The sequence below is a fragment of the Sus scrofa genome, chromosome 3 (assembly GCF_000003025.6).
Source record: "Sus scrofa isolate TJ Tabasco breed Duroc chromosome 3, Sscrofa11.1, whole genome shotgun sequence".
Lineage (NCBI taxonomy): Eukaryota > Metazoa > Chordata > Mammalia > Artiodactyla > Suidae > Sus > Sus scrofa.
In genome coordinates, this window is record NC_010445.4 from 101,728,895 (window position 1) to 101,756,510 (window position 27,616).

A 27,616-nucleotide genomic window follows, 5' to 3' on the forward strand; every position below is an offset into this window, starting at 1 on the left:
ATCCTTACTTAACCCACTAGGCCATGCCAGGCATGGAACCCGCATCTTCACAGAGAAAATGTTGGGTCCTTAACCCGCAGAGCTACAATGGGAACTTCTAAGACCATTTTAAAACTAGATTTCATGTTATAAAACACTCTCAACATAGTTAAAAAATATGTTGCTATGACCAAGTAAAGCTGGCAGTGTTCTGTGGGACCTTATAGAATTTTCAGATTCTCAGATTAGTTCAGAGATGAACTAGGAATCAGCTAACTTGTGAACAAGTCTCTGGGTCTAGGTTGCTGATGACAACAATTTTTACCCTTTTTAAATATATAAAAAAAATCAATAAACCTCATTATATAATGGTTATGTATATCAAAACAATTGGGAAAAGTCACTCATAATTTCACTACCCTAACAAATGAACCATTTTCATTTTTTTCATGTTTTGTCTATATATCTTTTAAAGGTAATTGACATCTATACTTTGAAATTACAATTTGCCCATACAAATGCAAACTGCTCTTGAGCTATGAGAGATGCTTGCATAGAATTTGAGGTGTAACACCACACAAGAGGTTTGATTCATTATCTTTAAAAACTAAGATGGCAACATTAAAAATCATATTATGTGTATACATCTCATCTTCTATTCCAAATTATAATCTTAAAAAACAAATGAGGATAGTGGTTTGTTCACTATTACACTGCCTGAAATACCCAGTGAATACTTTGTACATGAAAGACAATTATTTGTTGAAAAAGTGTAGAGAGTTGATTAACATGGGTATGTGGCTACTGGAGACTGAGGTCAGGAGAGAAAACAAAGTTTTCTGTTCTTCTAGCTTCTCTCTGACTTGGCCAGTGACAGTGTTGCCTGAAAAGGGGGCTATGGAGGTGGGGGTGGGAAACCACCATGAATCTACTCAGTGTAACTCTCCAGAGTTGCTGTTCACTTCTGGCTACCCAGAAGGCTCTCATTGCTACTTACCTAGAGACCAGAGAGAAAACACTATGAGATCTTTGAGTTCTCTTTCATGGCAGCCAGAGATTCAAAAGGGTCCATGGGGGCATAGCCAGAATAACAGGTAGATCCAAAAGAAACACGCTTGGGAGTACCCTGAGAAGTTAAGAGCCTAAGGACATGAGGTAATTTGGTGACAGCCAGTTGTAAAATATTTAGCAGCACATCATTAAATAGAGGCCTGTGCTGGAACAAAGAGCTGTGTGGAAACTTCATGACTAAAAGGAAATGGGCAAAGCCATTTAACTCCATCAGTGGCGGCAGCACAATACTCCAAATGGCCAGAGAGGAATGAACATCCGCACTAAGAGTTCACGGATAGGACCAAACTACTCCTTCCACAGCAGTGACCATGAAGGATCCTGGACACCACCTGGAGTGGAGGCCCCTTTCCCCTACTGGCCCAGAATCCTGCATCCTGTCACTTAACCACCTATCACTGAGTATCTTCTGAGTATCTTTCTACCCTCATGACTGAGTCATCCAAGAGACTGTTTAAAAGCCAATACTAAGAGATTTTGATTGTCTATTCAGCAATTTTCACATTACAACTAAAGAAAATAAAGCTTGATAAAATCTCCTTGAATAGTAGGAAAATGGATTTCTGTAGGAGCCGGCATTTTTGTATTAACTGAAAGAGGAGTTTTTGTTTGTTCTTAATGGTGAAAAACAGTTTTTGCACAGCAAAGGAAATCATAAAAAAAAAAAAAAGACAATGAAAAAACAACCTATGGAATGGGAGAAAATAGTTGCAGATGGTGCAGCTGACAAGAGCTTAATCTCCAAAAAAATACAGACAACTCATACAACTCAACAACAACAACAAAACACAATCAAAAAATGGGCAGAAGACCTAAATAGACATTTCTGTAGAGAAGACATACAGATAGCCAACAGGCAAATGAAAAAATGCTATCACTGATTATTAGAGAAACTAGGAGGTACCACCTCACACTGGTCAGAATGGTCATCATTAATCAGTCTATAAATAACAAATGCTAGAGAGGGTGTGGAGAAAAAGGAACCTTCTTACACTGTTTGTGGGAATGTAAATTGGTACAACCACTGTGGAAAACAATATGGAGTTTCTTAATAAAACTAAATAGAGCACTACTGTATGACCCAGAAACCCCACTCCTGGGCATATATTCAGACAAAACTAAAATTCAAAAAGATACATACAAACCAGCTGTAATGGAAAAAAATTTTAAAATCACTATTACAAATTTTAAAAAAGATACATGCACCCGGAGTTCCCGTCGTGGTGCAGTGGTTAACGAATCCGACTAGGAACCATGAGGTTGCGGGTTCAGTCCCTGCCCTTGCTCAGTGGGTTAACCATCCGGCGTTGCTGTGAGCTGTGGTGTGGGTTGTAGACGCGGCTCGGATCCCGCGTTGCTGTGGCTCTGGCATCGGCTGGTGGCTTCAGCTCCGATTCGACCCCTAGGCTGGGAACCTCCATATGCCGCGGGAGCGGCCCAAAAAATGGCAAAAAGACAAAAAAAAAAAAAAAAAAAGATACATGCACCCATATGTTCATAGCAGCACTATTCACAATGGCCAAGACATGGAAGCAACCTAAATGTCCATCGACAGATGAATGGATTAAGAAGCTGTGGTAGTATACACGATGGAATACTACTGAGCAATGACAAAGAACAAAATAATGTCATTTGCAGCAACATGGATGCAACTAGAGCTTATCATACTAAGTGAAATAAGTCAGAAAGAGAAATACAAATACTACATGATATCACTTATTTGTGGAATCTAAAATATGGCACAAATCAGCCTATCCAAAGAACAGAAACAGACTCACACTCACAGACATAGAGAACAGACCTGTGGTTGCCAAGGGGAAGATGGGATGGACTGGGAGTTTGGGATTAGTAGATGTAAACTATTACACTTAGAATGGATAAGCAATGAGGTCCTACTGTACAGCACGGGGAACTATATCCAATCTCTTGAGATAGACCATGATGGAAGATAATATAAGAAAGGGTATGAATGTATGTGTATGACTGGATCGCTTTGCTATACAGCAGAAACTGGCATAACACTATAAATCACCTATACTTCAATTAAAAAAATAAAAAACAAAAAAAGGTGAGAAACACTAGAGAATAGATATTTCTACTTTCTATAGACTTGATTCTGTTGATCTTGATCTAGTATAAAGTAGACTCTGATTGGGGAGGGACTATAAAAATACATAAATTGATAATAAATAAATAAATTTAAACATGAGCCACTATACTCAGTTCCAAAAAAGTCATCACTGGAGTTCCCATAGTAGCTCAGCAGGTTAAGAACCCGACGTAGTGTCTGTCAGGATTCGGGTTTGATCCCTGGCCTTGCTCAGTGAGTTAAGGATCCAGTACTGCTGCAAGCTATGGTAGAGGTCGCATATGCAGCTCGAATCCAGTGTGGCTGTGGCTGTGGCTGTGGCTGTGGTGTAGGTCAGCAGCTACAGCTCCAATTTGACCCCTAGCTCCAGAACTTCCTTATGCTCCAAGTGTGGCCCTAAAAAGAAAAGTAAAAGAAAAAAAAAAAAAAACCCCCCAAAAGTCATCATTAAATTTGTAAATAATGTCTCAGTAGTAGTGCTGAGGATGGGCCAAAGTCAAGAGTGTCTGTTGCATCCTTTCTTGGATTATTTTCAAAATAGTGCTTCTGCATTTATACAGGGCCATTTTGATTTGGTTACATCAAAATTTTAAAATATCCTGCTTTAGGTCTGTTTCTTAATTGGTCTATCCTCGCCACCCCGCCCCCTCCTCCATCAAACTTAAACATAAGGAGGACAGGAGCTTTGCAATGGCAATGGTCACCAAGGATCCATTCTTAATCATGACAACATGCTTTTTACAAGCAGTAGGAGCAGAGGTAAAGCCTAAGCAAATCATTTTTCTTCATCATATTTCTTGGGATACAATACAAAAAATTCTAGACATTCAGCTATACGATTGATAATGCCTGTTTGCTGCCTGGACAATGTGAAAATACTATACATGGAATAGGAACTAGGGGGCAACTCTCGTCTTTGGCAGTAAAGACACTCACGTGCCTGACGTGTGGTTTCCTTCTGCAAAAGGGGTAGGAGGTAGAATAGGGAAGAAAGAAGAGGAAGTCAGGAGATTCATTCATTCAATTAATAAATATTTATTGAGCTTTACTATAGTCCATCTGCTGTTCTAGGCACTGTTGATAGAAACAAAACAAAGATTCCTGAAAAGATCCTGTTTGTAACTGGAGTTCTAGCAGGATATAGCCGAATAAAGTTTTATCACAGCATATGTAGGACATGAGTGTATGAGCTGCTGATACACAATGACAGGTTCACATTTAAGCCTACAGTATATTTCTTATAGCCATGTTTGGAACTTATTGTAGATATTAATTACATACAGTCACCTACGAGAATTCTTATGGCAGTTGTGATGGTTCTGTCCTTGATGCTCTTGGAGAGGTGACATTCACCATACATAAGAAGGTGTGTCAAACACCAAAATTTAAGTTAGAGAGATAAGGCTAAAAATTTTATGTTAATTTATTATCTTAGCTGCATATTTTTGTGGCACTGTGGATTCTTCCTGGCCTTTATTACAGAAAAGACAATTAAGTGATGTCAGCTATAGAAAGGCTAAAACTCTCGTGGTCTAGAAGATACCAGAATCTCCATCTTTAGGTTCAAGAACTGTTCCAGATCTTTCTTCCAATACATTGCCACCTAAAAATCACTATGTCCTTTTGAGATGTTGCATAACAATTTTCATAAAAGTATACATTCCAGAGAAGTATATTTTGATTTATTGGACTACAATAGACACTGCTATTTACCTATTCAATTAATATTTCCCTCTTCTTTCTTGTTGAGACAATCCTGATTTTGGTAAGGCAGCAATAGCTCATCCTAGTGTCAATAGGAGTGTCCTAGGCAAAATGGTGGCGGTGGAGGTGGTGTATGTGATGTGTAGGCCATTAAGACGACACAATGGCAACAGACATAGCTGGCACCGTATTTGTCCCCTTCTTTCCCTATTTTGCCTTGAACAGTGAATGGTGTCTGAAAAGTGCAACAGCCACCTTGGGCCATGAAGGAAAGAGTGAGAAAATCATTGGGGTGTCATCTCTGACATAACTGAGATACTGAACCAATGCCTGTGGCTGCTACTTCCACCTTATTATTTGAGAAAAATGAATTATTTGCTTAAACCATTGTAGTCTGGTTTTCCGTTACTTGCTAATGAATGTAATCCTAGCTGACATGAGACTTTGTGGGCATGGTAGTGCTAATTCTGCAGATCAAATATCCTTACAAGCAATGATTATAACTAGACTTTACTCTTCCCAGGGTCAAAAGCTCTCTGTCTTCCAAAACCTGAATTTCATTTTTCTCTGTTTGTTTTGGGATATGTCTTTCATGTTGCAGTTTTTTCTCAAATGTCTGGATTCCTTGGCTGGCCATTAATTTTTGAGACTGACTCATAAAAAGTTCTTTGGAAGCTCTGGAAACATTAACAAGGTTTGTTGCCTGAAAGACTTTGGCATAGGGTGATTGGGTGGTGAACCAGCCTTTTATTGAGGGATCCTCTACTCTCAGTGACTGGAGGTCTCTCCATTGGGACTGTCTAGTTTCTCTAGAGGAGAATCTTTAATTGACTGGGCAGGGGTTGGGACTAGGCATATGTTTGGTTGCTGGCACACTGGGAGTAGGAAGCCTGAGGCTTCTACAGTTCATTATGTATCTTATATGCCAGTTTTCAACCCTATGACTTGTTCTTGCTCTGTGTGTGGCTTAATTTCTAATTCTATAGCCTTTTGGCTTAATCTCTCCAGAGTATGTACTTTCATTCTCCTGGGCAGTGGTAAGTGGAAAGGGTAATATTTATCTGACTCCTTGAAGTTGGAAGGGGAATAGTTGGAAAGGGACTAGAGGTTCAACCATTGTCCACACATATATTCCACCAATCCCATTAATTTGAGTCATATCTTCACTTCTACCTTTTGTGGTACTTGCTGTCTCCAAACACTGAGACTTTCAGCTTCTAGCTCATTATTCATTGGAATTTCCCTTTGAGATGCTTAGATTTCAACTTTCTCTGTTCTATTAAGTTAGATATTACTTCAGTCACTTTCCATCTTCCATAAGTTTGTTGAAAATTTTTTTGTTTCTGTTTCCTCTCTAACTTGTTGGGAGTAGTGCCTTTTTACTTTATTGTTATTTTATTGGTTGTTGAGAGGAGGTTCAGGCATGTGGTCACTCTGCCATGTTTTTCTTCCTCTATCTAGTTAATTTTGAATTCCAGAAATTATGGTGGTGGGCATCCCAATAATTGGCTGTGGGAATAAAAACTCCCAAGAAAGGTTTTCTAGTTGAGCAGATTGTGGCGGGATCTTGAATCACTTTCTAGTGAAAGAAACCCTGTGTAAACAGGCTTTAACAAAAGAAGAATTTATTGGCTCAAGCAAGTTGGGAGGTTTGGGGGAGGGGTTAAATAAACAATTTTGGTTTAAAAGAGAAACTCAGAAATAATCTATTATGTAGGATGAACACAAGCTATCTACATTAACTATTATAAGTAAAATAAGATAAATTAATAAATTCAGGACAAAGTGAACATGTCAGCTAGAAGCTTTTTTTCCCTTTCTTTCTTTTTTTGGCCATACCTGCAGCATATGGAAGTTTCCAGGGCAGAGACTGAAGCTGAGCCACAGATGTGACCTATGTCACAGCTGTGGCAATGCCAGGTCTTTAACTAACTGCGCCAGGCTGGGGATAGAACCTGAGCTGCAGCAGAGACAATGCTGGATCTTTAACCCACTGTGCCACAGCAGGTACTCCTCAGCTAGAAGCTTTAGAGGGAGACAAAACAAGAAGAGAAATGAGTAGGAACTGAAGACTGCCTATGTTTTCACGAACACAAAAGCAAGGGCAGCAAAGAATGCAATGGGAACTACTGAACCTGATGTGATTCAAACTTCACTCAATTTGTGATGTGCTCTTTTCTACAGTTATTCTGGCAACAGAACACCCTCTTTATGAAGGTGACAAAGACCACATGCAGATGAAGTAAACAACTAGTAGGGGCAAAGCCACAGGTAGTTCAGCTATCTGAACACTGGGGAACTATCCAGAAAGGAGTTTGGGAAGTGATTTGGAGAGATGTTTTGGAAGTGATATAACCACAGATAAAAGAGTAATATTACGAGGAAAATAATTTGTTTGTTAAAAGGATTATCTAGACACTGTGGGCTTGTGAGAGCTTCAAGGTACTTTCAACCTGATATCTTTCTCTCTGACTGGTCAAAGTTAACAAAGATAATGAATCATGTGCTTGTATATTCTTGTCTCAACAGTTGTTTCATTGGCATCAATGCCTGGAAGGGAAACCCTAGGAATCTAAGACTGGGAAAATAGTGGGAGTTTTTACTCCTGGTGAGCTGGGTAAATTGGTCTGGGATTGGAGCAATTGAGGCTACTGCTCAAGAGCAGATGGTAGGAGAAGAAAGAGGAGTTAACATAGATCTGGCTTCAGACATAACAGGATCCGGGGGCTCATGATGTCATCAGGCTGTTTCCCAGTCTCCTAGCTCTACTTATCTCTTGTAGTTTCTTTCTGGGTTTCCTGAGTCCCAGACGCTTATGCTCCCAGCTTAGCAAATTCAGCAAAAAGAGCAGTCTTTTCCAACAGCTCTGACAAAAAAACTCCTGAAGGTGATTCTGATATGTTTTGCTAAGGTCACATATACATCTCTGAAACAAGCAATGACACTAAGGAAATGGGGAACTCTAGCTAGCCTGGCCTGGCCACTTATACATTTTTGTGATGATGGTAATATGGGCCTGAGTGAGAGTTCAACCCCAACTAAGATACCTAGATTGGGTTCTTACATGAAAGAAGAGCTCTAGTATAAGGGAAAGGAACTAGACTATTAAGAACAAGACAGGTTCAGTTACCACTGATGGAACAGAATCTTATCCCATCTGCTAGCCACCATGATCCCTAACAGAGGTTACATCACTCAATAGAAAACATTCTAAGCTTTTAGAATAATCATGGAATAATAATAAGTAAATTTTTATTTAGTGTGATGATCATAATACCTGCAAAAATGATGCTATTACAGCCTCATTCTGTTTTTTGTTTTTGTATTTTTAAGGGCTGCACTCATGGCATATGGAAATTCCCAGGCTAGGGGTCGAATCCCAGCTGGAGCTGCAGCTGCTGGCCTACACCACACCACAGCAACGTGGGATCCGAGCCACGTCTATGACCTATACCACAGCTCACGACAACGCTGGATCCTTAACCCACTGAGCAGGCCAGGGATCGAAACCTAGTCTTCAAGGAAACTAGATGGGTTGGTTACTGCCGAGCCACAACAGGAAATCCTACAGCCTCATTCTTTAAGCTTCATAAATCTGAGCTTTAAAATGTGGTAGCAATGAACTTCTTTGCAGAACAGATACTGACTCACGGAATCTGAAAAACTCACAGTTTCCAAAGGAGATAGTTTGGGGGTTGGGGGGAGGCACTGGGGTTGTGGGATGGAAATCCTATAAAATTGGATTGTGATGATCATTGTACAACTATAAATGTAATAAATTCAATGAGTAATAAAAAAAAATGTGGTAGCTATGAAGATAGAGACCATGGTAGTGACTAAGAGGAGAGGAATAACTTCAGAGTAGATGTGCCCCTACGGGCTTATTACTGCCCAGGCTTCTCCGACCTAGCCTTTTTCTCAATGCCCCCCTCACTTTGGCCACACCCACAGCACGCAGAAGTTCCTGGGTCAGGGACTGAATCTGCGCCACAGCAGTGACCTAAGCTGCTGCAGTGAAAATGCCAGATCCTTAACCTGCTGCACCACAAGAGAACGCCCTCGGTGTCCTTCTTTATCAAAAGTTTTTAATCCAATATTTTCCTGACTGGAAAGGAATATAGTGGTTACTATGCACATAAATTATATCTAAAATGGCCACCTATGAGAAAATAGGGTTTTACCCATCAGAAAATAGTCAACTTTTTCTAAAATGTTTATTTTATAAAGTGAAGAATATCTAAGGAATATAAAAGTGGGAACAAGCAAGGTATTTTTTGTAAATCAGATATAGTCTGAATATTCTCACACCTTTTTGGGAACCAAAAAGTCTCATCAACAATATATGTCCACCTAAAAGATTTCAAAAACTTACCCGCACAAAATCTTCACCAGTTAATTTGGGAGTTGTGAATGGTTTTCTTGCACGTGTTTAGGAATAAATCTGCTCATGTTCCTATGGTGGCCCACTCTCCTGGTGGAAATTCCTTATTCAAAATCTGTTTGGGAGTTCCTGTCATGGTTCAGCAGTAACAAACCCGATTACTATAAATGAGGATGCAGGTTTGATCCAGTGGGTTAAGGATCCAGTGTTGCTGTGAGCTGTGGTGTAGGTCGCAGACACAGCTCGGATCTGACATTGATGTAACTGTGAAGTAGGCAACAACACAACGCTAATCATCAGAGAAATGCAAATCAAAACCACAGTGAGTAAAAACTACCTGTTAGAATGATTATTCACGAAATGGCAAAAGATAACAAGGACAGACAAGAATTTGGAGGAAAGAGCCATTTGCAGCAACATGGATGGAACTAGAGACTCATACTAAGTGAAGTAAGTCAGAAAGAGAAAGACAAATACCATATGATGTCACTAATATCTGGAATCTAATATATAGCACAAATGAACCTTTCCACAGAAAAGAAACCCATGGACTTGGAGAACAGACTTGTGGTTACCAAGGGGGAGGGGAAGAAGGTGGGATGGACTGGGAACATGGAGTTAACAGATGCAAACTACTGCCTTTGGAATGGATGAGCAATGAGATCCTGCTGTATAGCACTGGGAACTATATCTAGTCCCTTGTGATGGAGCATGATGGAGGATAGTGCGAGAAAAAAAATGTATATATGTATGTGTGACTGGGTCACCTTGCTGTACAGTAGAAAACTGACAGAACACTGTAAACCAGCTATGACAGAAAAAAAATCATTAAAAAAAAAGAATATGGAGAAAAGAGAATCCTTGTGCATGCACTGTTAGTAGGAATGTAAATTAAAAAAAAAAAAAGGGAGTTCTCATAGTGGCTCAGCAGGTTAAGAACCCAACTAGTATCCATGAGGATGTAGGTTCAAACCCTGGCCTCGCTCAGTGGGTTAAGGATCTGGTGTTGCTATGAACTGTGGTATAGGTTGCAGACACAACTTGGATCGCACATTGCATGGCTGTGGCACAGGCTGACAGCTGTAGCTCCAGTTTAACCCTAGCCTTTGAACTTTCCACATGCCACTCCTATGGCCCTGAAAAGGAAAAAAAAAAAACTCTGTTTGAAGGAGGCACCAACCCATTGCTGGGACCCACCATGCAAATTTTGCTTTTCTGCTGCTGAATCCTATACAGTACTTGCTATAATTGCTTTGCTCCACCTATTTGGAAATGAAAACAATGCCTTAGCCCATTCTGTTCTTTATTACTTGGTTCTCAAATTAGTACTTTATATGCCAGTCTGACAAAGTATCATGAGAAAGTTTCTTCAACTTCTGATTCAAACACTTGAGGGACCTAATGAGTCCACAGGACCTAGTGGGTCAGGATGGAGTAGAGGCGGAAGGGTGAGAGGCCATGCCTTCTGCTCTACTCTTTCCAGATTCTCGTTCATAATCTTTTTCTTTTCTTCCTTAACTTTCAAATCCCCCAAGCCTCTAGGCATAACTCTCTAAGTTAAGAGTCAAACAACCCTGTGCTTGTTTACAGATTCAAATTTATGTCCAGAACAAGAGAGGGTGTATGTCAAAGTGTAGGTCCTTTGGATCATCCGCTTCTCAGAAAGACTGCTTTTCAGAATACTGTCATTGAGACTTTCAAAAGTAGTTTTTAATCATCTTTACTAAGGGAACAGGGAACAGAATGGCTATATAAAAGTTGACAATGGTTTTATTCTTTCCCAAACCTAGAGAGTAGCCTACACTCTCTTTGTTCTATATTCTATACTCAGCGTGTTACTGAGCACATGTTCATAACTGAAAGTTCTATTTCTTATGCTCACTTCCATTAAATGAGAGGATGAATGCTGCGAGTATTCTGTAAATGTTAGATGTTGTAATCCCTATTACATTTTTTTTACATTAAAAAAAATTGAGCATTGTTAACATATTTTCAGTATATTGTCAATACTTTTCCATTGAAGCCAAACATACATTAAGTTCTTACTCAAATCCAGTGATGGGGATCTGTGATGAAATAATTTTGAATTCATTTTTTTTTTCTTGTATTAAGTTTCCTTTGAAATCAGTGGTATTTCTGAACATGGGCTAAGTCCAAGAAACATTCTGTAGAATAAGAATCCCATCCAGTATTAACGAGTCATTCTGTTCTTCTTCCCCATCTGAATTACACATCAATTTGGCTTTATGGGTTTTAATAAAAATGATTTTGCAGCCCTCTAAATAAAGTTTCTTTTGATGATATGCTTATAGTGAGGAGATTAAAATTATCTCAATAATAAAATGTACAATAATCTTTAAAGATTACAGCTCCATAAAAGAATTTGTGAATCATAATAGTATTCAATTTTATTTGACCCTCTTAATATATATATATCTTAGGCTATGCCAATGGCATGCAGAAGTTCCTGGGCCAGGAATTGAACCTGTGCCATAGCAGTGATAATGTCATATCCTTAACCCACCCACTGAACCACTTGGGAACTCCTACAAGAGTGGTTTTCTTTCTTCCTTCCTTCCTTCCTTCCTTTCTTTCTTGTGCTAAGTCTGCAGCATGTGGAATTTCCTGGGCCAGGGATCAAACCCATGCCACAGCAGTGACTAGAGCCACAGCAATGACAATGCTGGCTCCTTAACCTGCTGAGCCACATGGGAACTCTGGCCCTCTTAGTATTTATATTGCAAAATATTAAAGAGAATGTTTAAAAGCTTCCCAAACTCCATCATTTTATTAAAAATGGCTTTAAAATTTTTCCAAATTTCCTTCCAGCTTTGTCTATTTGTGTATACATAACTGTGAACACAGAATATATGCTATACATGTAGTTCATCTAATAAAGATTCTCAGAGTTCCTGTCGTGCCTCGGTGGTTAATGAATCCGACTAGGAACCATGAGGTAGAGGGTTAGATCCCTGGCCTTGCTCAGTGGGTTAAGGATCCGGCATTACTGTGAGCTGTGGTGTAGGTTGCAGACGTGGCTCGGATCCCTCATTGTTGTGGCTCTGGTATAGGCCGGTGGCTACAGCTCTGATTAGACCCCTAGCCTGGGAACTGCCATATGCCACAGGTGCAGCCCTAGAAAAGACAAAAAGACTAAAAAAAAAAGGATTCTCAACCAGGGCCAATTTTGCCCCTTCCCCACTATGGTACAGTTAGAAATATCTGGAGACAATTGTGATGGTCTCTGCCATAAGCAGGTGTGTGCTACCTGGGTCTCATGGGTGGAGATCAAGGATGCTGCTAAACATACTACAATGTATAGCCCTTTAAAAAGAAAATTATTCAATCCAAAAAGTCAGTAGTGCCAAGGTTGAGAAACCTTTGTACACACACACACTCGTTTGTATTATGCTTTTAAAAACTTTCTATTAAATAATAAATCTTTTTGTCAAAAGATTCTTATAATTATCTCTTACTTTATTTGACAATCATAGTTTATCTAATGATTTCTCCACTCTCAGATATCATAATGTTACAAACATCTTCATATACATGGCTTCTAAATTAGTTTATATTAAACTTAAATTCTCACGAGTAAAATAACTTTGATAAAGTGTATTATCATTTTAATGGCTCTTAAATTTGGTATAAGAACCATATAAATGTAAACTTTGGCAAAGTGCATTAATTATTAAGTTTATTAAATTGAATTAAAAGTTTTTGCTTTTACTACAGTTTCTATAAAATTTTGTAAGTGGGAAGTAATGGTGCTGGGGAAGGATTACACCTCACAGTTTTAGCCTTTTGAACAGACAATATGATTTCAGGAGCAGATATCTCTTTACTGATATTTATGTTCTGAGGGGGAAAGGTTTGTGACAGTGTTTTATTAATCTTCATATCCACCAGAGCATTAGGTTGAAAATGTACATGAAAGACATTTGTTGAATGGACTGACAGGTAGGAGTCATAACACTTGAAGTGACTAGTTGAATGTGACTGACTTTATTAGGGCAGATGATAGCATAGAAATCTGTGTGTTCCCATAAAACCATTAGCATTCATGTTGTGATTGGTTCTTATAGTTATCATTATACTCAACAATTTAAAGATGATTTCTCTTGCTATTAGACTCTACTAGAATTATCTGCTAAGGTTGGTTGTAAAAGCCAAGATATTGAAGGTCTGGGAACAAACACATGGCTCTGCCTCTCAGCCAGGATGAAAAAGCACTCTTGAGCAACATAATACTGGTTTTTGTTTAGTTTAACAGGGACACAAAGGCATTAAAAATCAATGAATTGATTGATGAATTTTTAATAACTAGGGAATACATATGGCACAAAAGCTGAGAAATATAAAATAATATATAAAGTATTTTTTCAAACTGGGATTTCCAGTAATCCAGTTTCCTTCCCTGGAGGGTCTAACATGGATATGATAGGTATAGGCTAGAAACTACCATAAACAAGAGGTCCCCAAATAGGGCTCGCAAGCAAAATAGAAGTTCGCCTCTCTCATGTAACAGTCTAGAAGTACATGGGGGGGGGTGCTGATCCATAAAAATCATCCCAGGATTTTCAGTCTTGCTCTTCTGCTACCCCTTTCACTGTTGTGCATAGTGGAAGTTAACTTGGTGCCACATCCATACTGCAGCATAAAGGAGGGAAAGAAAGCTCATAGAAGTTAAATAATTTCTTTTTAAGCACATGATGGAGAAGTTGCACCATCATTCCTATTCATATTCCATTTGCAAGAACTTTCTCATGTGCCATGCCTAGCTGCAAGGGAGGCTGGGAATCATAGTCTTTAGCTGAGTGGCTGTACTTACAGCTGAAACTGCAGAAGAAGAGAACTGAAATTTTTAGCCGTGGGTGTCTAAGAAATAAGATTCTTCCACAATGTGGCAATGTTGTCAGCTGAATCATAAGTCAGTGTATCTGTCCCAGTATTGAACTGTGAAGTCTGGCATATTATAACTCATCCCTCCAAAATACCAAGAAATAAATAGCAATCAACAGAGACTTGATGGTTCAATCCATTTCATTTCTAAATTGTCTTCTTTAATCCATTCTTCTCTTTCCTATATTTGAATCTCTAAGACTGGGGCATGATAATCTGGAGGTCACTGGCAATGAGTTAACCTTTTAAAGTTGTGAAGGAGGTGAAATTTATCTTTGGTGATCCTAGTTTTCTTTACCCTCCTTTCCTGGGTATACAATAACCAAGGTGCCCTGACCATTCAACCACATACCACAATGCACATAAGACTGCTCTCCATATAGGGCTGTAGTTATAAAATTCTCTCTTTTCCTTGCTCACTGGACAATTACCACTGTATTGTTCCACCTCCAGGTGGTTGATAATGGTTGAGAAATAGAGGGTATAAAATGGGTTTAAGAAGTGGTTGAAATGTTAGCACCTGTGAAAAGAATTCAATTTGATTCGGTAGGACTGTTGCCCTATCTAGTTCAAAAGGACTAGAGTTTGTCTTACTGTTTGCAGGACAAAACCAAACCAAACCAAACCAAACCTTCAAAACTCCCAAACATATATGTATATATAATGTCTGAACCGCAGATGTACACATTGCAGAAACATTTCCAAATACCATTTTTGTAAATTTTCGTTTCTTTTCTACAAAAAGCACCGTACTACAGAAACAATAATACAGACTTACTTTCTTTCTTCTCCCTTCCTGTGGCCATTTTGGTGTCACTAGCGGAACAGCTGAAGCCGTCTTAGGACTTTTCTTTTAGGTTGAGATAATATGCTTATTAGCACTTTCTTTTCTCACTGCAAATCTTCAACAGAAGAGTTGACTTGGTGATATGTAAGTTGATTATAGCTATCTTCAGTTCTCTTAATCTGTTGCAAGAATATTTCATATTTTAAAAATTATCTGTAATTAATAAAGGATTCCAAAAAGAGCACACATATTGGCCAATACTTGACCAAGACTCAATTATGGACATATTTATTCCAACATTTATTCAAATGTTTCCCACATCTCAGCATGGGTGGAAAATATTAATATTTGCACTGCACACTGACGTAAGCTATAGTCATCTGGCCTGGAGACTCTGCCTGCACCTGGCCTCACCTAACTGCCCCAAAAGTTGAAGGGAATCATTATCTCAGCATACCCCAGGGCAACCTGGTTGGACAGGGCTTATCTAAAATGCCGCTATTCAAAATGTGGTCTTTACATCAGGAGCATCAGTATCACCAGTGAGGTTGTTAGAAATGCAGAATTGCAGGCTCTAACCCAATTTATCAAATCTGTACTATCCTAAGATTCCCAGATGATTTATCTGCACATTAAAGTTTGAGAGCACCAACCTAGAAAACAATGGGTAATATTACTAGATAAATGGGAAGATGAACTTACTGGGCATTGCAAAATAGCCAATCATTAAATTTTTTTTTCCCTTGGAAGAAGTTCTGCTAAAATGGCACTGCCTGAGATCTGAGATTTGATCCCATAACTATTCTGTCATCATGGAGATTCATATATATTTATACATATATTTATAATAATCAGTATTCTATAAATGGCAGCATAAAAAGTTTAGTCTACTTAAACCAAACATTCATTTTTTTTAGGTGAGTGTGGAAGATAAGCAAGCTTGTACCTAACAGCCATTTCATCCTCTTTCAAGCTTTAAGTATGCTTCCTTTTTTTTTTTTTTTTTTTGTCTTTTTGCTATTTCTTGGGCCGCTCCCGCGGCATATGGAGGTTCCCAGCCTAGGGGTCGAATCAGAGCTGTAGCCGCCAGCCTATGCCGGAGCCATAGCAACGCGGGATCCGAGCTGTGTCTGCAACCTACACCACAGCTCATGGCAATGCTGGGTCCTTAACCCATTGAGCAAGGGCAGCGACCGAACCCTCTACCTCATGGTTCCTAGTCGGATTAGTTAACCACTGCACCACAACGGGAACTCCTAAGTATGCTTATTGCACGGCAGAGGACTGGTAAGCCAAAAATCACATTCTCCAGACTCAATGGCAGCTATTATCATGGTAGTATGTAGGTTTCAGCAATCAACCATTCCATGTAAGATCTGGAATTCTGTTTTTCCAATAGGCATAGTTATAGAGGCAATTTTTCTTCTATAATAGCAGAGGTACCAGAGGTGTCACAGTTCAGTCATTACCTTTGTGAACATCAGGAAGCATGGGTGGTACATCCATTGTGCTGGTTCAGATTACAGTTAGTATGGTGAAATTCTGGAGCTGGCTGTGGAAGTGGCAGCTTCTTGATTCTGGTAATTTCCAGACAGTAGCTGTGGTGCTAGAGTTCTGAAGCTGTTAGTTTTTTAGTGAGGAAGAACACAGCTTTTTTTTTTTTTTTTTTTTGTCTTTTAAGAGCTGCACTCGTGGCATATGGAGGTTCCCAGGCTAGGGGCAGGAACGAGGACCTCTAGCCCAGGAGGGCCTGAGATTTCAGAAATGGGGAACACAGATTCCCCAAATGGGAGTGACGGGGAGAGCAGCCATCCCTACCGCCTTCCTTGGTTCACAGCACCATGGAGTCCGTCCACTGGGGACACAGCCCCACGGATGAATTATTAATTCAGTGCATTTGCCGCATCATGAAGTAACAGGTATTTCCCTGAGCCGGCATCTTTGCTGAGCCTTCAGTGGCTCGGGAGCTTCGGGCTGACGCGGTACGTGGCAGGGCCAGTGGCTCCCATGCTCCTGTGCACACTGTGCCCCCTCGTTTCTTGGAGAAAGAGTCCCTTACTCTGAAGCTCCGTTATGTGGCATCCCATGCTCACAGTTGAGGCAGGGCCTGTGCCACAGCCACAGCAACACCAGATCTGAGCCAAGTCTGTAACCTATGCCACAACTCATGCCAACATCAGATCTTTAACCCACTGAGCAAGGCCAGAGATCGAACCTGCATCCTCATGGATACTAGTCAGATTCGTTTCTGCTGAGCAAAGGGGGGAACTCCAAAACACAGCTCTTTTAGTATCTTAGTTCTGAGGTGTGTTTTTTAGTATTGTTCCATTAATATTCTCAAATATTCTCTTCAACTATATTAATACTTCTAGCTTAAACTAAATGGAGTGTATTCTGTTCTCTGCAACTGAACTTTGATATAGTCTGCTCAATTTATTTTCAGGACCACCTATTTTTCGTTGATTTATTTAGCAAATATTTATTGGCCTTCTCTGAGCAGGTGTTGTGATATATATGTATATATATATATATCTATCAGATGTGTAAAACAACAGTTTTAATTCACACAAATTATATGTTGCTTTAAAAAACATGTTTCTAGGAAAGCAGTTCCATCCAAATACAGCAGAGAAATTAAAAGTTCCATTTCCAATCAAATCACCATAGATAGCTCATATGTCCCCTTTGGTATAATGAAAAGAAAATGGAAACTTAGAGAAAAAAGATTAGTCTTTCCAAACTTCATCTTACAAATGGAGGCAGTAAGGACCTGCCCTACCTCATAAGGTTTCTGTGAGAATCAAATGAGGCAAAGTATGGGAAACTGCCTTATACATAGTAAAGTGCTACACAGTGCTGCTTATTTATTTCTAATTGGTAATAGCAACTTTATCCTACAAAACTTTTCAACATTGAATGCAGCACCTATAAAGACAACTATTTTTATTTCCTCATTCTCAATTCAGTAAAAATTCTTATTTTCATATAATGGTATTCTTAAAGATAAATAAGAGAGTGACTACCCACTTTAGGAAAGGAATTTTCACTTTTGAAAAATAATCACAATAGGAAATCTTTCATTAAATGTGCCCTTCTCATATTTAATGCAATTGTTGATTTACAAAAAATACATTTTGGTACATTCAGTACACAAATGTGGTTTGAAAAACAGAATTATATCTTACAAATGATCTCACTTCAAATATGGATGAGTAAACCAAATTATGGATCAGATTTTGAGATACCTGAATAGACACAATTTGCAAAGTTCACAAGCTTGATTTTATGTGTTTCTTTCTCCTGAGTTATGTGAAAGAGAAGATTGATTCAGATCAAGAAATGCCTAGTTAGTGTCTCCTAAGTACCAGGCAATGTTTTAGGTTTTGAAGACGGACAAATGAGGTGCATTCATCCTTTATGTTACAGTTCAGTCCAATGCAGTACTGTCTAATGCAGCAGCCAACTGTTCATGTGTCCAATGATCACTTAAGTGTGGCTAGTGTTACTCAGAAATTGAATTTTATGTTCTATTTAATTTTAATTAATTAAAATATAAATAGCCACATGGGACTAGTGGCCACTGTATAAGACAGCACAGGTCTAGGCAAAACCCAATAGCTGACTTGTGGTTACCAAAAAGACAGGGAAAAAAAAAAAAAGACATAAAGGCAAGATACTTTTCTTCTGCCTTAAAGGTGGTCTATTACTTTTCTGGTCTTAGGGATGGGGGTGGGGAAAGTGCTGCAATGGTTTAGGAAAGTAAATAGCAACAAGAGAAATAGTTATACAAATCTGTCTAAAATCTGTACCATTTGATTAAAACGTCCCCTGACATAGTTAAGAATGCAAAGATATTGCCAGGCCAAGAAAGCTAAAGACAGCAAAGTCAAAACAACTAGGGTCTAAAAAAACCAAAAAAAAAAAAAAAAAAAAAAAACAAAACAAAAAAAAACCCACAAAAAAAACCCCTAAGGTCTAAAAAAAACCTAGTTTATATGTTATCATTAGCATTCCTTGTCATTTTTATAGTAGTCTCAAGATCAAAGATGAGGAAAGAATGAGGGGTTATTGGTAACTTGCTTACCATGGAAACTTCCTTGATGGGGTAAGATAGGCCATATCCAAGATTTTTCTTTTTTTACTCAAAAAAGAAAAGAATTGGAGTTCCCGTCGTGGCGTAGTGGTTAACAAATCTGACTAGGAACCATGAGGTTGCAGGTTTGATCCCTGGCCTTGCTCAGTGGGTTAAGGATCTGGCATTGCCGTGAGCTGTGGTATAGGTCGTAGATGCGGCATGGATGCCATGTTGCTGTGGCCCTGGTGTAGGCCGGCGGCTGCAGCTCTGATTCAACCCCTAGCCGGTGAACCTCCATATGCTGTGGGAGCGGCCCTAAAAAGGCAAAAAGACCAAAAAAAAAAAAAAAAAAAAAAAAAAAAAAAGAAAGAAAAGAAAAGAATTGAGAGCTCATATTAATGGAAAGGTATTACATGCTACTGATCACTTATAATTGGGTGTGATTTGTAGCACTGAATACCTTTTTGTTAAATGTGAGCAGCTAGCCACCAGTTAATTTCATTTTACCTATATTCCTAAGCAAGATAAATTTATTTTGATAAATTCTATTTACTCTCAACAGGGGACAGATGCTATGATTTTACTCTATTTATTAAAATTATTTTTAAAGATGTCTAAACACTACCAATCCATATGAGTCAGAGAGAATGGTGAAAATCATTTAAATATTATTTCTAAGACTAAGGGTAAGTGGCTATAACATACAACAAGAATCTGAATTTTACCTGTCATTATCTGGCCATACACCAGATATCCTTCTAGGGTAAGTGTATTTCTTTTTGCAGATTTGTCACAAATTATTTTTTTAAGAGGCCAAATACAGTGGTAGTTCCAGCCCCAAAGCAGATGTGCTTGACGACAGCATCTGAAAGAGAATACCACTGTGGTTACACTTGAATACACAGAGAGCTAATAGTGCTTGAGGCACTTCCTGCATGGCGCATTCTCCTGGAACGGTGGCTTCTTTTCACCATAACCAAATGTGGATCAAAATTAAGGGGTTTTTTGAGTAACAGAGCCATAGTGCTCATTCTTGGTGATATCCATCTAACAAGGAAAGTGGTATGACAAATAGTATACTCTGGATTTGACAAACTTTCATAGGAACTAATTGATTTGTCTCTGAATGGACTTTGTTCTAACCTGGAGTTCATGTCAAACATGTCTTAATTAAAATATACCTCTGGGGTGCCAATCCTTGGAAATATTGCTCAGGAGTAAGGTGAAGTTTTATTTGGTTTTTGCAGAAGCGGAGGCAGCAAACAAAAGTTTTGTATGTTCAGTGAAATAGCAATATTGAAAATTGAGTTTGGGTATGAAAATCTTATAATTTGCATCTCCAGTTGTTCAAATGATGCATCAATGGTGACTTTCCTTATGATTTCTAGGTCTTGTCTATAGAAATTACATTTTAAAATGAATACAACAGTGCATTCATTATATTTGTAATTTCATATGGAAGCTAAATTAATTTCATTATGCCAATTAAAAAAGTAATAATTATAATCTATTTATGTCTTCCTAGAGTTATAGCTATATAAGTCCTGGTAGAAATTAGGGAATGAATAAGTATCATGATAAGTGACTCTAAATTCCAACTGTGTATCTGTGGCAGTATATTTCACCATCACGCGGCAATACTTAGGAGTTCCTGTCGTGGCGCAGTGGTTAATGAATCCGACTAGGAACCATGAGGTTGCAGGTTCCATCCCTGGCCTTGCTCAGTGGGTTAAGGATCTGGTGTTGCCGTTAGCTGTGGTGGAGGTTGCAGATGCAGCTCTGATCCTGCATTGCTATGGCTCTGGCGTATGCCAGCGGCTACAGCCTGGATTAGACCCCTGGCATGGGAACCTCCATGTGCCACGAGAAGCAGCCCTAGAAAAGGCAAAAAGACAAACAAACAAACAAAAACCCTACAATACTTAAATCATTCTTTTTGACTAAGAGTACTGGCTCTGCAATCAGATGCTTGGGTTATAGTTCTGGCTCTCTAGTTACTAACTGTGGCTCTAGGGCAGGTCTTAACTTCTAGACTTTCTTTAACTGTACAATGGGCATAGTAATAATAATACCTCTGTTAGGAGGTCTCTGTCAGAATTTATTGACATGACTCTTATAGTGGTTAGCACAGTGCCCGGTATATTGTAAGTGGCTATTACTGTCACATGTATGTTAGCTATGCCTTGTAGCCTATCTCTTGGGTATGTGCCTTCTTTCCTCAACTAAAACTGTAAGCTTTGAGAAGGCAAAAATCAGCTCATATAGTTTTCTAGTCTCTTCATCGCCCAGTACAATGTCTTATAATTTACTTTAGCTAGGTTGGCAATGAGATTTAAAACTAAACAGCAATTTGGGGTTAGATTATAAAGGACTTTGACTATGAGTTTCCCCAGACCTTCCCTGGACCTCCCACTCTAGCATAACCCCCAGTCCCCTTTTGAGTTGTGTCAATGGGAATTCATGGCTGCTGCCTACCCCAATAAACAGCAGCCAATCCAATCAAGCATTCAGACAATTGGCCTGAGTCCTGAGGCTGTATATAAGGTAGTGCAAAAGAGATTCAGGTTGAGTTAAATAACTGATTATTTTCACACATTTGGGACCAGTTTCTGAGCTTCAAAGGCATTTCCGGCTACAGGGAAGTATGTAATATCTTTATCTCCCTTAAATTAAATCATGCAGAATAAACTTTATGCTCTCCTTCTTTAGCTCTTCTCACATTCTAGTAATGAGTAGTTAGCCTTTTCCATATCTAAGAACTTACTGTCACTGAACAACTCATCTGTAACAAGCTCAAAGGTCACTCACAGTCAATGCACTGACCTACATCCCTTAAACATGCTTTCAGAGTTTTCTTCTCAGTCTTTTATTTTTTATTTTTTGGGGGGACTCCAGGTGTGGCATATGAAGCTCCCAGGCTAGGAGTTGAATCGGAGCTACAACTGCTGGACTATACCACAGTGCATGGATCCTTAACCCACTGAACAGGGCCAGGGATCAAACCCACAGCCACATGGGTACTAGTCAGGTTTGTTTCCATGAGCCACAATAGGAACTCCTACTCTTAGTCTTTTAAATTAACAGTGTGAGGAGTTTCCACTGTGGCGCAGTGGAATCGAATCCTACTAGGAATCATGAGTTGTAGGTTCGATTCCTAGCCTTGCTCAGTGGGTTAAGGATCTGGCGCTGCCATGAGCTGAAGTGTAGGTCGCAGAGGCGGCTCAGATCTAGCGTTGCTGTGGCTGTGGAGAAGACTGGCAGCTGTAGCTCTGATTAGACCCCTAGCCTGGGAAACTTCACATGCCGCAGTTGCGGCCCTAAAAAGCAAAAATAAATAAACAGTTTGATTTGAAGGGATCGAAAAAAGAATTAAGTTTATTTATTTTTGTCTTTTTTGGGCCGAACTCATGGAATATGGAGGTTCCCAGGGTAGGGGTCAAATCCAAGCCATAGCCACTGGCCTACAACACCATAATGCTAGATCCAAGCTATGTCTGAGACCTACACCATAGCTCACTGCAATGCAGGATCCTTAACCCACTGAGTGCGGCTAGGGATCGAACCTGAATCCTCATGAATGCTAGTCAGGTTTGTTTCTGCTCAGCTATGATGGGAACTCCAGAATTAAGTTTAATACTAGTACATATTGACACTAACCTACTGCTAGAGAAGTAAATACTGCATATAGCAGCAAGGTTCCACAAGGCCAGGTTGCTGGGAGAGCTGCATTTTAACCTGGCATAATTCATAGGTTGGAAGCAGGCTTTGAGCATTTAAATATTTTCACTATCACGTGAAATATTTTGAAAGTTTGGATAAGGCCTTCTAGCTCTGCTTATTGTTCCGTGTTCTGTCCAGATTTCCTCATGTATAGCCAGCTCTGCAGCTCCCTCCTTGATATTTCTTCTATTTCCATTTTATTGTAATTAAAAAAAATTCGAATTGTTTTTTAGTTCTATTTTGTCAGTGTACACCTGTAGGCGCACACAAATTTGATCATAGCTGTATCGTGTTGTGAAAAAACTTGCAAGTGGATTCCAAAATGACAGGCAGTGTAAATTGTTAAGTACAAAACACTGTAGATTAAAGCACTGTCAACAATAAATAAAAATGGCTTTTTTTTTTTCCCTTAGGAAATAACTTTGGAAAGGAGAGAGAATAGGCTGGGGAGGAAACAATCCACACCATTAGGAAAGGAAGAGCCACATTTTGGGAAGCATCTGACCGCCAAGGATATCAGAAACATTTAAATGACTCGATCCCAGGCAACTCTCCAAGGATTAAGTCACAGAAGGCAGTTAGGTTGCGTTAGATTTGCCAGTTCCTCTCCTGAAAGATAATGGACCTTTATTTCCCAAGGCCCACTCATTCAGCCTTGTTGAGCATGTAACTTGTGCTGGGGACTGTTACAGGAACTGGGTTTGCAAAGATGAGAAAAGCCCAGTTCCTGTCTCCAAGCGCGTCTAGTTTTTAAAACAGAATATCCTAATAGGTAGCTTATAAAGGGCACCGTTTCAAAAGGGGAAAGCGGCAACCAGAAGCTTGAGGAGGCCTCAGGGCTCCACAGAGGAAACAAGCTGTGTGTGGTCCAAAGGACAACTTTGATAGGCTTTCGTGTCTTTTAAAAGATAAATGATAATGTGAAATAAATCGATCGCCCAGAAAGGAAAAGGTTGAGATGAAGGATGAAACTTTATATGGAAGGTTTAAAGCACATTTAGTTGGGGCAGGGACTTGATACAAGACCCCTCGTTATAATTGTCAGGAAAGAAGAGTCCAGAAGACCCACGAGTACTAACTGATCGAACTGACAGTCGCCCGTGTGGAGCGTCTTCTTTAGACCCGCACTTCAGTGCATGTTGACTGTTCTCGAACATCTACCTAGCGGCGGGGAGAGAATCCGTCCACTTGGATGAGATTTTGCACACAACAATGGGAGAAGGCTACTTTCACGGCTCTAAGCCCTTTGCTCGCTTCACCTCCCGGAGCTTTAGGGCTGTGTGAGGTACATCTGTAGGGATTTTCTCTTTTGAAGAGAAGTAATAAAAGCATTTAAATTAGCGGGAGGGCGGTTAACACCCGCAGCCCCGGTCCCACTGCTTGCCTCCTGGCCCGCCGGGGTTCGCCCCGCGCCTCACCTCCGGTTGGCCCAACAGCGCTAACGGCCGCGGTGTAGCAACCGCTCCAGGACGTTGCGCTGCAGGTGCTGCTCGGTCGTCACTCGCAGGCCAGCGGCGAGTTCTGAAGGCGCGGAGTGGGGGGGGGGGGAGGAGGCCTGACAGTGGGCAGCTTTTGACGAACGGCCTTTAGAGCCAATTGGAAGCCTGGTCGACTTTTCCCTCTGCCAATAGAGAGCAAGGCCCGGGCTGGGGGGCGCTTCCCGCGGGGTGCTGCTGGATTTGATCCTCTGCGGCGGCCGCGAAGGCGGGGGTGGAGGCTCGGCCTGGGCGGCAAGGAGCGGATTAGGGGAGGAGGGAAGACCGGAAGCAACGGTCGCGTCCCGATCCTTAGATTCGCTCCCCAGGGCAGGCTTTGGAGACGGAGGAAGAGGGAGAGGCTGAATGTTGGCTCTGTGATAAAGGGGAGCGGCCGCTCCGGAGCCTCCTCCTGGAGCGCCCCCTTCATCCTGCCCGCTCTCTGCACCCACCCGGCTCCAGGGCGCGCGGCCCCCGCGGACGCCCGGCCGCACAGACCTTTTCTGAAGAAGCGCTGCGGGTGGCGAGGACTGGCCGGCGGCGTCCGAGGCCCGCGCCCCGCCGCCACCCCCACACGCCTGCCGGCCGGTCTCTCCGGCCGCCGCCATGTCCTCCTCCTCATCCTCCCCTAGGGAGACGTATGAGGAGGACCGGGAATACGAGAGCCAGGCCAAGCGCCTCAAGACCGAGGAGGGAGAAATCGACTACTCTGCGGAGGAAGGCGAGAATCGCCGGGAAGCGACGCCCCGGAGCGGGGGCGATGGCAGCGGCGGCCGGAGCTTCTCACAGCCGGTAACAAAGCGCGGCGCCGGGTCCTCGGTGCCTGGCGGCTCCCCGGGAAGCAGGGCCCCGCGGCGGGGACTCGGCCCCGAGTCCTTCCGCCCGCCTCATTTTCCCATTTTGCTGCGCTGACCAGGTTGGGAAGCGCCGGCTCTTCTCTTTGCGTCTTTTTTCCTTTGCCCTACCTGTTTCCAGCACCTGGATCGCGAATCTAGGCTCGGCCTGGCCGCAGGCCCCGCCGCGAGTCCGCTGCCGGCCCTGAACTTGGGAAGGGTCGCGGGGCCCGGCGGCTGGGGAGGCGTTGCCGCTTCCGCTCCTGGGAACTCGGGTGCACGATTAGCCCTTTGTTTTAACTCTGCGGGCGAGTGGCCCGCGTCCGACGACCCGCTCCCTTCAGTCCCTTGCTCCAGCATCTGCGCGCCGGTCCCGATCACAGGATGGTGGCGTCGGTTCCGCCCGGGGCTCTCTTCGCCTGGGTTTTGAGGAGAACCGTAGCTAAGTGACAGATTACGCTCCGGCGTTCACACTGCCCCCCCCCCCCCTCCGCGTCTTCCAAGGATTTAATTAGAAAATTTTTATTCTTGGCTGGCCTGGCGCACATATTTTGCTCCCCAGTTTCATGATTATTGCTCAGTACAGTTTTTAGCTCTTCGGTGAGAAAATATGTTGGTAGGTGTTCGCACACCACTACTTCCAAGTAAAATGAATCTTAAAATCACCTCAGTTCTTCACGGGCAGTTTGTTCCAAATCGCTCCACGAAAAGCGGAACTGAATTCAGGACTGCATCAAACACACGTTCCTAGATTCTTATTTCTCTCATCAGAAAGATTAGCTGGAGGCAGAAGGAATGTGAAAATCGTTTTATTCACAGCAAGTGGTAACTCAGCTTCCGTTGGATGGAGATTTTAAGGGAACAAAGCAAACATTTTTGTTCTTTTTGGTGCACTTAAGCTGTCTTGATGATTAGATGTTCTTTTAACAGTTGAAACATTTTAATTGTGATTTTTTTAAAGCTCACTTTAGCCGAAATTTACGAAATTGTTCACATATATTTTAAGATGTTTCTCACCTTTTACAAGAGGCAAATTAGATGTTATTTAGCTCTTGTTTTCATTTTTTTGTAAAAAAAAAATTCCGGTCAGTAGCCCTCATGTTAGTTTCCAAATAGGGTAAGGTTGCAACACATTTAAAAAAGGAACTTTTCTTTCTCTAAATAACAAAGCTTTCTTATGGCTAGATACTGCTTTCTTTCCACTTTTGTACCTAGCTGTTTGGAATATTCAAAATGTAACTTAAAAGTATAAATAAAGGAAGTGCATTTCTTCTTAGGAAGTTTCAGTTCAAAGCAAATCTTATGTGGAAGTTGGAAACAAGAATATTGTAACTGATGTTTAGATGCATTGGATCATTGTATTTCTTCTGCTGAAAGTCTTGAGTTTTTGTGCAGTAGCATGAAATGTCTTCCATTAAGTGTCTTGGAAAGATATTTTAACCAGTTTATAAAAAAAAATGTTTTTGAAAACTTTATTAAGCCAGTAGTATATTATTTTGGATGTTGGGAAGAAAATAGTTTACAATTAATACATCTTTAGTTAATTGTATCTAGCAGTGGATATAGGTCTTGGGGAGAGTCAGGAGTCTTAGCTGGCATATAATCTCTGTGACTTTGGGAAAGTCAGTTTACTATTCTGTGTTAGTCTTTAAAATGTGAAAGTTGAACTTTCCATGCTTTCCATACCTGAAGTTGTAGTTCAGTTATTAATGGAATACAGCATTTAAATTACCCAGGCAGAAACTAATATATGCAGAATTAGTTATAAATTCAAATTTTATCTTACTGCCGGTGTGTTTCTTTCTTTCTTTCTTTTCTTTCTTTTTTTTTTTTTTTCTTTTTTGCTGGTCTTTTTTTTAGGGCAGCACCTGAGGCATATGGAGGTTCCCAAGCCTGGAGTCCATTCTGAGCATAGCCACTGTCCTACATCACAGCCACAGCAACACCAGATCTGAGCCGCATCTGCAACCTACACCACAGCTTCACAGCAAGGCCAGATCCTTAACCCACTGAGCAAGGCCAGAAATCGAACCTGTGGCCTCACAGATACTAGTCAGATTCCTTTCCACTGAGCTAGGATGGGAGCTTCCACTGTGTGAATTGCTTTTATTTAACAGTAGAACCAATACTGCACTGTGAAATCTAATGAAGGATTATTTTTCCTGTTTTTAAAACATTTTTCTTCTTGTGATTTTGGGTACTATTTTGAAATCATTGCAACTATGGAAACCTGTACATAATAAAATTTTACTAGGATAGGAATGCCCTGAATAGAAGTTTACTCTCTATAGAGTGCATCATTATCCAGAAATATGGTAATTCATCTAACTGAAAAGAGTTTGGCTCAGCCTCAGCCCAGCCCCAGAAGAAATACATTTGTGATCAAACTTTAAGTAAATACAGATTAGGTACAGTCCTGGGTCATCTTTCCAACTCTAGTTGAAAGTTTGTAGAAGTACAGTAAGACTTCAGGTGTTTACATTGTTGGCTTTTCATAAGTTTCCTTAAGTGCTTTAATAATAATTATGTTTAAAGAAGAGTATAAGTATTTAAGAAAAACTTTCTACAGATGCTCCCGATTTAAAAATGAATTAATCATT

General features: G+C 40.6%; 1 protein-coding gene and 1 long non-coding RNA gene across 7 annotated transcripts in view; one reads left to right on the forward strand and one right to left on the reverse strand.

The window, feature by feature from the left end:
• The window catches only part of LOC102164129, a 50,600-nt gene extending 26,340 nt beyond the window's left edge, over nt 1–24,260 (reverse strand). The window contains exons 1-4 of one of the 3 annotated variants that reach the window (XR_002342764.1): nt 24,127–24,260; nt 19,714–19,853; nt 16,383–16,519; nt 14,905–15,092 (exon numbers count right to left, since the gene is read on the reverse strand). This is a non-coding gene — a long non-coding RNA (uncharacterized LOC102164129). Of the gene's footprint in view, nt 1–14,904; nt 15,093–16,382; nt 16,534–19,713; nt 19,854–24,126 lie in introns of all 3 variants that reach the window. The other 2 variants (XR_002342766.1, XR_002342765.1) reach the window with 2 other exon arrangements.
• The window catches only part of HNRNPLL (heterogeneous nuclear ribonucleoprotein L like), a 42,027-nt gene continuing 38,846 nt past the window's right edge, over nt 24,436–27,616 (forward strand). For 2 of the 4 annotated variants that reach the window (XM_021087606.1, XM_021087608.1), the window contains exon 1: nt 24,439–24,975. In XM_021087606.1, coding sequence (XP_020943265.1) covers nt 24,790–24,975 — 186 coding nt within the window. In that variant the 5' untranslated portion in view covers nt 24,439–24,789. Of the gene's footprint in view, nt 24,976–27,616 lie in introns of all 4 variants that reach the window. The other 2 variants (XM_021087609.1, XM_021087607.1) reach the window with 2 other exon arrangements.